The 12,013-nt window shown below is 39.4% G+C and overlaps 1 protein-coding gene across 1 annotated transcript in view; it reads right to left on the reverse strand.

The window, feature by feature from the left end:
• Positions 1–12,013, reverse strand: part of LOC122802327 (mitochondrial intermediate peptidase) — a 2,150,265-nt gene that overhangs the window by 850,528 nt on the left and 1,287,724 nt on the right. Inside the window, exon 9 of the mRNA XM_044071968.1 lies at positions 10,977–11,025. Within this exon, the coding sequence (XP_043927903.1) occupies positions 10,977–11,025 (49 nt within the window). The remainder of the gene's footprint in view (positions 1–10,976; positions 11,026–12,013) is intronic.

The following is a 12,013-nucleotide window of genomic DNA, read 5'->3' on the forward strand; positions in this document are numbered from 1 at the left end:
TTTTTAAAACCCACAGGCTTATCCTATTTCTCAGCCACTGGTAAATAAAATACAGCAGAGAACGCACCCACCCACACCCCACAGACAGAAACTGGGAGAAAAGGAAACTGCAACAACAGTAAGAGAAAGAAACCTTTCTTTTTTTGTAGACAAAGGAACAGGGAAGGGAAAAGCTACTAATAATAGAAGCGAAGTTGCCACCAAGGGTATAAAGGAGGGAGGGGAAGTAACCTAATAAAAAACGGTTACTGCAGGGGAAAAAAGTTTAGATTAAAGGGCAGGGAGGAAAACTAATCACACTACTAAAGATGGAAGAAAAGGTAAAGGATTTTTCTAAGAAAATCTGAAAATATAACCTGACTGTCCAAGAGCAGAAGATTTAGACCATGTCTTCGTGAAGCAGCAAACAAGATCTGAGGTAACAGTGACAGGTGGGTTGTGGGTAAGAAAAGGTGTCCAAGTGCTTTTTTGGTTGCCACGAGTTTAGTAATGGCCGAGTCGGATGCAATGAATTGGATTTGAACCCACACTTGAGGATGAAATGAAAAAACTGACAATATCAGATCAAACTTTAACATATGAGCCTGACAATTCAACATTCTGAAAATCCAAGTTGCAGAATTAAACACTTTTCCTCATACCCACCAATAATTTTCCCATCTTTAACAGAAAGAGTTGAATTAGAAAGGACTGTGCAGTGGGATCAACTACAGCTATAGCTGCTGGATGAGGCTTGGGAACAGTGTATAAAATAAAGAGAGTAACTTTATAAATTCTATCTGCCTTTTTATGGAAAGCTGACTGACCAATGCAAAAACTGCAGGCAGTAACAAACACATTCTTTAAAGCAGAAAGAACAGGAGGAATGGGTGTAGGATCTGGAAAATACTTTTGTTTCTACTCAGTATTTTCTAAGGGACTGAGAAACCTCAGTGTTCTCCCAGTGAAAACACTGGCACGTTCTTGCAACCGTCAAAGAGGGAAGAGACTCACCAACAGCGAGAATAAGAAACTGAGCTCTCCTCTTATTCTGACTCAGAAATCTGAGGAAAAACCCTGTATCATTCCCTGAACCTTCCAGCTCAGTTTCAAAATCTTGAATCTCTTCAGGAAAAGAGGTATCCCTCTTTCTTTTACCAGAAACAACTTGACAAGAATCAACATCCTGAATTAAACCCTGAACCAGACCCAGTAAAACTACTCATATCCAAAGAAATTTGAGGAGGAGTAGATACATGCTTGATTTTCTGTTTCTTTTTGTCAGGAAAAATGGGGCCAGTCATGCTACTAATGGCAGCAGCAGCTTCCCCAGGGATGAATACTGCATTCTGACAAGACAGAAAAACATCCCCTGTTCCCACTCCCATGACCAGCATGAGTAGTTCTCCCTGACCCACTGAGGAGGACCTCAACAGCCACAGAGGATGTGGCTAACCACTGGTCCACAGTGGTTGCATGCGCTACACCAGGGGTATCTGGTGGAAAATGCATGGTCTGAAGTACAACAAATGACTACAGCAGTCACCCCCCTGTAGCTGAGGCAAATTGCTAATCTGATGTGGTGGCAAAGTCTGTTTGCTTATTTTTTTTCTTTTGGGGCTGGAAGAAGGACAAGCCATGCAACTGGCCATCTGTTCCATGGTCAAGCTGAAAATGACACCTCTTTCTCTTTCAATTTCTCCACAGAACAAATGTCGTCAGTTACTTTATATCACTTTAAACTGAAAGGAAAAATCAGCACACCATTTCAAAATCATGTTACAGTCTCATGAGAGTCTGTTAAAACACAACACTCCTAGCTTTAAAATAACTTTCCTGAAGAGGAAAGTAAGAAAACAAATTTTTTTTCCCTCAAAAGGAGTTTTATCTTCCCAGCAAAGGAACAGCACAAACTAACCACAGAACTTCAACAGTCTCAGAGGACAGAACTCTGACAGCAGTAAAGTTCTGAAGGACTCTGCACCAAGACTTGTCTTTTAGTCAGCTCAGCTTGAGCTGCTTGACAGTTTGTGTCCATGAAAGGTGCCCTGAAGCTTTGGAAGATGGACTATTTTAAATCCTTGGTAGAATATAACTCAAACAGCTAAGGTTACTGCAGCATTGATCAATGTGATGCACATCTGTTTGAGTCATTCCACTCCACAAGGATGGACATATTACTGACCTTGAGACAACTACAGACCTATAAGCCTCACCAGCCTCTTCTGTAAAGCAATGGAATGCATTATTATGGAACTTAGCCTCTGAACTTGATGGATTTCTTCGAATAGGTCACTGGTACAGTAGACACTGGTAGATTGCTTTACACTGCCTACATGGACCAGGCAAAGGCATCTGATACAATTCCACAATCTGGCATTATCAATAAACTAATCAAATTAAATATTATTGCGTATGTGGCTTACTGACAGAACCCAATCTATTACTGTTGACAGCTTACTCTCATCAAACAGAATAGTTACCAGCAATGGCCAACAAGTATCAGTCCTACAACTACTTCTCTTTGGTATTTATTTTTCCTGATGTCAAGGCTGACACCAAAGACCTAGGAGTTGGCTAAGTCTGGGGATGCCTGCAAAGTCTAGGCAGTCAAACTCATCTGACTTTCATTTTCTTTAGGAGGGCCTAACATGCAGCAACAAATAATGCCCAAACTATGGCATTACAAGAATGCCAAAAATGCAGCACTGTATCTTTTAACAAACAAGCTTATACATTCACCTATCACATATGTGACACACCTTTAAAAGTTGGTTCAAGCATCATGAACCTGGGCACTTTCGCTGATAATGAACTACACTTTGACCACCATGTACCCACTGTCATACAGACATCCTTTTATCTGGCTAGACTGATCATCAGGGGTACATCTTCAAAATCAAAGGAAGTTACTGTTCCTCTCTATTACTCCCTCATTACGGCCATAACAGAGTAAAATGCTCCCTATGGCATGAACTTGACTAAGCAGATGACTCAGCATGACAGACTACCAAAATAAAGGGCATGTCTTCCTTGAGCTATGCTGATATCCTCAAAGTGCTCTCTCTCTCTCTCTCTCTGTTCTTTCTGTTTCCTACACACACTTATGAAGGGACCTCTGTCTGGTCTAAAGAGCCTCAAAGAATCCAAGTCTTATGTGGCCTCCTGCTTCACCACATCCTTAAAACATGTAACCTAAACACCCACTCAAGAAATCTAAATTTCCACCAAAACATAAATAGAACTTGATGGTGAGATATTTGCTCTCTCCCAGATAATTCCTCTTTTATGGAACAGACTTCCCTTGCATGTAAAATAAAGAAGATCTCTGACCTTCATTAGGTGTAACATGAATGAATGAATGGATGGAGAACCATAAATACACTGAAAAGGGTCAACATCCAGTATTAAATACACCCCAGTCTACATCTCAAGCCCTTAGTGAAGTGGGCTGTAACTTAGTTTTAATTATGCATGTGTGTGGGTATTTACAATTTGACATTTTGTGGCTAGGCTGCAAATAAGTCAGTGTGCAGTGTCAGTGGTGCAACAGGTAGCACATTCTCCTTTGGTGCAAAAGACTAAGTAGATCTTTCCTATTCTGGGGTAATAGGCATCTCCCCTTTTCTATCCAAACCCTGTAGAAATTTGATAGGTAATGCTATCCTACTGGCTCAGCTAGAATATTGCTTGTCGATAATTTCTAGCTTCTCCTTCTAGCTGGTTGGCTCCAGTGGTTTAACACAGCTCTAGCATGCTATTTCTACTGTAAATACTGGACTTAAGAAGATAACTTTGATGCTGTAGACAAGAAAAATATTCCAATGCCCAGACCACAGAGATAATCTTCCTACTTGGGCCTGACTGACATCTATTTTACTAGACAAAGCGCCCACCTTGTGACTACAAGAAAACTATTCCAACTGTGAGGACCTCCCTGCCCAGACTAGAGATATTCTGCTTACTCAAGCCTGAATGACTTCTATTTTACTACACAAAGTGGCTTCTTGTAATTGCAAGAAAACTATTAAAATGACACGGACTTTACCCCTTGCTCAAACTACAGAGATAATCTGCCTACTCAAGCCTGACTGACATCTATTTACTACACAAATCACCCACTTTGAGATTACAAGAAAACTATTCCAATGGTGCGGGCTTCACCCCCTGTCCAGATTACAGAGATAATCTGTCTCAAGTCTGACTTACATCCATGTTACTACACAAAGCACCCACCTTGTGATTATATATATATATATATATATATATATATATATATATGTATGTATGTATATATATATATATATATATATATATATATATATATATGTGTGTGTGTGTGTGTGTGTATATAACCTTGCTTTACTTGTATGCCATCTTTGCTTGTATTATATCACAGCTAGGGTACACCAATGAACCATCCCCACCTTTCTTGCTTACCCTCCACTCTCTCTAACTCTTTACATCGTCTTTTGTTCCTTATTTTTCCTACCAGCCATGACAGCAACAATATAATCCCTCCCTGCACCCACTCAGCTCTCCTCCTCCCTTTACTTCTGTCACTTACCTTCTCACTCTCTGCTATCCAAGAGCTACAGTATTGTTTTACCTGCAACTTCTTCCTACCATAGTTGCTTTAACTGACTGTTTTCCTTCCTACTTTTGCTCTTTCTTCTACACTATAGAGGGGGTTTCCCGAGCACTGCTCCAGCCTACTCCACTTGGCCTCGCTACACTCAGACTCACTCCGTTTCTCTACCCTTCCCCCATTCCCACCTACCCCTGAATGCATTACATTTACAGTTGATTTAAGCTCTTACCCCCTTCGAGTACCTCCTTTTCTTCCCTCTCCCAGCCACTCACTAACTCTCCTCTTCCCTCCTTACTTTAACTCTTCTATCAGCCACTCTCCTACCAAAGTAACCTTTCAAGTCTCGTCCTACACTCCTCTAACCTCTTTCCTATCCTTACTCCTCTATTTTCTTGCTTCCCTGTTCACCTTAACTACCCTCCACTCTCAAATTCTAATTTATCCACTACTTTCCCCCTTTAACCACTACCTTTCATCTACTTAACACACCTTCAGCACTAACTCAGTCCTTCTACTTACATTCAAAATCTCTAGCACTTCTCCCCTTAGACCCTTTCTCCACCCCACCCAAGTCTCTTTCCTCCACATCTCACCTAAAACTATCAACACACCTCTTCACCTAAACTCTCATGACCTCCACACTTTCACTCACACTCATCCTACTTCTCTCTCACACACTCTCCTCTCTAAACTCTCCTCACCCCATCATGTTCCTTACCCTCTTCTACTACCCCATGCTACCTCTCCTCTTATCACATCCCTATTAATCCCTTCCACTCCTCATCTACCTCCATTCACTACACTCTAAACTTGCAAACCCAGTACTCTTTTACCATATCTCCAATACTGTTACCTGCCTTCAACCAACCTCTTCCTAAAATCAAAACTTCCCCCACCTCCCCCCAAACCATCTAAAAACTAAATTTAATTATCACTACCACTCCTTAAACTCTCCTTCCGTACTCCACCCCTACAAATTCACAATCCTTTCAGGAGATATCTACCCCAACCCAGGCCCTCTCTACAACAACACTTCCACTTACCAACCTTACCCAACCTACCCTCCTCCTAACACCTCATCTAAGCATTTAGCATTCCTCTCTGTTAACATTCTCACCATTCTAAACAAAATCAGTGAATTCCATTCACTGTTGGACAAATATTCTCCTGATATAACAGCTTTCACAGAAACCTGACTCAAACAGCATATCTTAGACAAATAATTCTTTCCCTCTGGCTACAAAATCTTTTGAATTGACAGACCTAAAAAGAAAGGAGGAGGCACCGTTCTTAATATAATCCCAACACCTCAACCTGTATCCTACAGCCAATCCACCCCCTCAGTTTATACCTGCAGAATTCTTAACTGCAAACTAAATTATTACAAAACACTTAACCTAGCTGCAATATATATTGCCCCCTGGTGACAATATCCCAGCATTACAACACATTCTCTCCTGGTTAACACATAATATTCCCAATGAAGCTACTCTCCTAGGGAACATCAACATCAATTGGCTATCCCTTACCTCCAACTCCCCTAGCTCTAGCATCAACATTCACAGCTTCTCACAACTCATCACAACTCCTGCTCACTTCAACAAACCAACCAACTCATGCTCCAGCATTGACTGGATCCTGGTATCAAATCCTGCCCCATACCAACATCCTCAGTCTCTACCAGATTCCATTAAGGACCACCTTACTATATGCATCCAAAGTGTCACTCCACACCACCTAAGCCCTCACAAATTCAAAGACTGCCACAGCCTCTCAAACTTCCATCCTGACATACTAAACAGCACACTCTTCTGTATAAACTGGTCCTTCCTCTCACTTACCACTTGACAATGCAGTTCTAAAATTTGACATTTTCTTAAGCATACTAAATTCTCTCACTCTTCTCCAGAAAATCTGAGTTAAATCCCTCCACTCGCTCTGGTTATCCCAAAGCCACTCGTGATCTTACACAGAAAAGAGACAATGTCTGGAAACTGTGGACTAAGTCTAAATCCCTCATCTACCTAAAAACCTACAAAGAACTCTGCAACCTTACAAAAAACAAGTCAGTTCTGACTAGAAAATCTTTTACCATGAACCCCAAACCATCCAACATAACCTCAAAAAATTCTGGGAGTCTGTCAACCAAACCCTGCACCCTGGTAACCCCGCAGCACCTAACCCTTGTCCAAATAACACCCCCTTGAAACTGCCACCATATTCAACTCCTACTTTATTGACACTATCTGTAAATTAATGCAGACCCCTAACTCCCCCAAACAGGCAGATCCCGCCACTTCCTCAAACAACAACTCCTTCTCTGCAACCTGTTCCCACCAAGTACATAAAAACCTCCTACTTAAGCTCAAGCCATGGTGTCCATCTGTGGATTACATACCTTCAGCCTTCCTTAATCTAGCTGCTAACTCCATAGCCTACCCCATCTCTATTCTTATAAACAGATCTATAAGTGAATTCACTATACCCACACTCTGGAAACAATTTTTTACCATACTTATCCATCAAGGCAGCAACTCTACAGAACTAAATACCAGCCCATAGCAATACTATTCCCTCTCCAAAATAATCGACAAATGTGTACACCAGCAACTCATGGGCTATTTACTCCAAGAAAATCTACTCACTACCACACAACATGGATTTCGTCCCAAGCACAGCACTACCACTGCACTCATCTCCTTCACTACCTCAATCTCCCTAGCCAGAGACAACAAACTTACTTGTGTCTTTCTAGACCTCTCCAAAGCATTCAATACCATCTCCTCACCTTATGCTACTTTCCATACTCTCAGACTTCAACCTTTCTAGTACTTCCATTTTCTGGTTCTCTAGCTATCTCTCTAACAGACAGCAAACAGTTACATGGCTCTCTGCAATGTCTCCCTTTCTCCCCATCAAAATGGGAGTTCCTCAAGGGTCAATCCTTGGCCCCCTACTATTAATATCTTCACTAATTACTCACATACTTCCTGTCCCTACTCCTCACTTCTACAATGTGCTGATGACTCCACAGTCATCTCTACCTCTGACATCATCTCCGACCTACATGCCCTCACCCAAAACTCCTTTAGCTCTATTGAAAATAGGCTCTTTAATAACCAACTCATACTAACCCCAAGAAGACCAAGCTTTTTATTCCTACCAAAATCTCTCACACATCGTAAACCTTCCTTCACTATTACATCTCTTAACACTGTCAAATGCAGAAACTCATACCAAACTGCTTGGAGTTACCATAGATGACCAACTCAAATTTGACCTTCATGTCCACCATTGCATAAAGAAAACACACCAAAAACTTGGCTTACTTGGCAGAAATACAAATTCCTCACAAAAGACCCTAGACTCTCTCTTGCCTATGCCTTCCTTCTCCCTAGTCTCTCTCTGTACAGTTAACAAATCTTAACTAATATACCTCTTCTAACTAAACTTGAATCTACCTATAACAAAGTAGCGAGATTTGCTGCTAACCACACCTCAGCTACATATCACTGCCAATCCCTCAAACTTTTAAACTGGCCAGAGTTCCCCCGCCAACTTCTTCCCTCCCAACTCGCTAACATTCATTCCATCCTCAACAGGTCCTCGGCCAGTCCTTTTGTCACCGCACTCATCTCACTTTATACTCCTTCCAGAACACTTAGAAGCTCTGATCAACAACTTCTGGAAATCTACAAGCCCAAACAATCTATTGGCTAAACTCTCTATAGCTACACTCATGCCCTCGCCTGAAACAAACTACCTTTGCACATCAGAAATTTACCCCATGCACATGAATTCAAAAAAGCTCTAAAATAACACCTGTTCAATGCCTGAACCTGTCACTGTAAAAAGTTTAGTCTAAACTACCCTCCTTATTCAACAAAAGTCACTTCTGTCCTTACTGTCCTCTGGTACTACTTCTCATAACCTCTACTACAGCCTCCCTTACATTCTCCCTATATTAAAACTACTATGTTTACAACAACTCCTTTAATTTCTACAACTAACCAGCATTACGCTGAATTCTGTCCAACCTGCCTTTGAGAAATGTATAAACTTACATGTTTAACTTATCTTATTTTTGCATCTGAACTCAGATGTTTACACTTTCTAGACTATGTACATTTAATTCTAATACACTGTGCTTTCTCTGAGTGTACGCATTTATTTCTCTTGGATACACTTGTATAACCTTCTTGAATACCAAACTATGTTCACTCTGTAATGTTCTCATTCATGCTCTGTATGTAACATGGTTTTGTTCTTCTGTGGAGCTTTTCTTCCTGGGCCTCCGCTGAAAAAGGGCTCTAGATCAGTCGGACTTTCCCAGTCAACAAATGTCAAATTAACTAAACAAACAAAAATAAATAAATAATTGCTGCACCTTCTAAAATATATCCACCATTCATTCCATTTCAAATGACATTTGCAGATTCATCACTCTCTCTCCAAGAAACAAACATCTCTGCAAAATTATTGAAAAAAGCTGAATGAGAAACAATGTGCTGACTTTCTACTTGCTTCTCAACTATTTAAACTTATAAAGAATGACACCTTCCCCTCCACTAGCTTCTAGACTATTCAGAGATACACCAACATACAACCTTAGACATCTTAATCACTCATGTCCCCATCTCCAAACCTCCCCTCAATCTAGGCTTCACTGGATATGCCATGCTTTCTCAATTATTGGTCCCAAACTGCTGTGATCTCTCCCTTCTTTTCTTTAAGATCATTCCTCTTATCCTTTTTTCCATTCACAAATAAAAGTACTTTCAAGGCCCTAGGTAAACAAAACTGCTCTCTCTCTCTGGACAAATAACTTAATCTCTTCATTCCCTTCTTCTGTCCACATACCTTGCTCTGACTCAACTTTCAGCATACCAACTCTGATGCCACACACTATATATAATGCATTTATATATTGTGTTTTTTCACTCTTCATATAATGTCATTTATCTACTGTCTTTTTACCTTCAAGCCAACTATGATGCATAATATATTCATAAATTGCACTGTATTTTCTTTGTATATAATGTCATGCATTTATTGCATCTTTTCCAGGCTGACACTGAAATGGGTCCAATGAGATTAATGCTTTACCTCAGTTAACAAATTCAAAATAAAAATAAAATTGATTAATAGCACTGCAATGCAGCATAAATGGGGTGTTGTACACCTTGAGCATGCTATATTTTGGATGAGATGTTAAACACAGGCCTCATCTGCTTGAGTTTGTGGCAGCTCAGGTTCATGTAAAAGATCGAAAAGAATTGGTAAAGTTCCCTGACACCCTGGCCAAATATCACCTTGGGTCTCTCCTGAAAAGAGGCTACTAGCCAAGTGGGAGTAACCCAGGCAATAAAGGATAGACAGACAGATAATGTTCCTCTGAATAAATAACCCGGTACTAACCTATGAACCTATAGGCAGCTCATGTGGTGATGTAGATGCAAATGTCACCAAACAATGGATGGGTTTAACCATTCATAGTAAATGCTCTTAATTTCAGGATTCCAGCGACACCACTTCTGGATGGCAGTTACCCTAGGGAATCAGATTGGAAGTTCTCCTCAATAGGCAATTAGTGGGCTCAAATCCAGTAGGAGCAATATAAAAGAAAATGGGGGCCAACACAACACAACTATAGGAAAGCAACTATTTATTATAAAACAAAAAAATAAAATGGCAAGCACTTTCAGGATGACGTAATTTCTTCTATAGACCAACAAGCACTAAAAACATACTCTATTTAAAATAATGAACAACCAATAAAAACTTGTGCATTCCCCATCATCCAATCACATAAGAACTCACATACATATTAAATACTACGTAATATATTAAAATACAAAACACATAAAAAGGAGGATATATATCAAATAAAACCAATCTTCCATAATGCTTTAGAAGTTTCCTTTTTAGGAAGAGTGTCAGCGAAACCACTTTGTTTAAACCTGGTGGTTTTTCCACATTAAAGCATAAAATCCATTTTAATATATTACCTAGTATTTAATATCATCGTGAAAGCCCTTACCATTTTATTTTTTGTTTTATAATAAATAGTTGCTTTCCTACAGTCGTGTTGTGTTGGCACCGATTTTCTTTTATATTGTTTATAAGTTTATGGATGCCACACTATTTTCCAGTTATTTGCTTTTCTTTGGAATTCAAATCCAGTAGGAGGTTGCTGGATGGTTGTCAGGCATTGAGGGAAAAGCACACAAAAAGAAAAAAAAAACGGAAAATAAACTTTGGGCTTTTGCTAAACTGTAGATGAGTGTGACTTTTCCACTCTAATAGTAGTCCATTGTTAATCATTGCTGAGAATTAGTGAACAGCAACATCCTACACTAAAGATAAGAAAAAAGTGAAGACTAAGGCATATTTTACTGCACAGTACCTGTTGGACAGCTTGTCTGAGAGCTTCTTGAGGAACTCCATCACTGTTTCTGTTAAAAAAATAGATATTTAAATTGTAAGTATCAGGCAGATTTGTTCTTTGCCATCTCAGGAACAAATGCTATCTTTTCAGTCACAGAATATGCCAACTGAATGACATTTATTTAAACACTGGTGAAAATATAACAGCTTTCCTGTGCTATAGTATCTTAGCTGTATATGAAAATATATTACTGTTTGGTACCGTTATACATAAAACAAACTTAAATAAATACTGACACAATTACTGTTTAAGAAGCTTCCTATATGAGAAATCAACCCCCAACCCATGCCCTAGTCAATCAGAAATGACCACAAGCACTATTACCTGCAGCACCAACCTACACAACAGCAGCAACATATCACCTTTGTAGGATATAAGCTCCATTGCATTCCCCATACCCCCTTTACATGAATGTGGTAACAACATGGAACCATAACCAAAGGGGATAAGAAACACTCTGCAAGAGGATCCTGTCATCCTCCAGTCTCATTAATCAAACAGCAAAAACCAGACATGAAACACTCCTACAGAAAGCCATTTTTTAACTACAAAAATCATATTTCATTGATGCACTCGAATGCTATTAAAATATTTTTAGAATATTTTTAACACAAAACTGACTTTCTTTTTCTATAATAAAAAAGAAATAATTTTAGACACTTCCTTAACAAGTACATTTTTCTCCTGAACTGCACTTGCAGTCTTACTGTACAACTTATTTCTACTGTTCATTAAGCACATAATACATTCATACAAACTATGTTACAATGAGCAAAGGAAACAAGATGGCTGAAGGCAAAAAGGCCCAGTATATATTTAGCTTTAAATTACACAATCGTGCATTACATAAAATTCATTAAATACTGTTGAAAATAATTATCTGGAGTATGTATGCTCCCCTTTGACATATCCTCATTTCACTTAAAAAAAATCCTGGAATATTTTGTGAAAAAAATATCCCTGCAGTATTTGTGAAGGAAAAGGAAAGACAAGAA

Source organism: Protopterus annectens, chromosome 5.part0 (assembly GCF_019279795.1).
Source record: "Protopterus annectens isolate FY-2018-M chromosome 5.part0, PAN1.0, whole genome shotgun sequence".
In the NCBI taxonomy this organism is placed as follows: Eukaryota; Metazoa; Chordata; order Ceratodontiformes; family Protopteridae; genus Protopterus; species Protopterus annectens.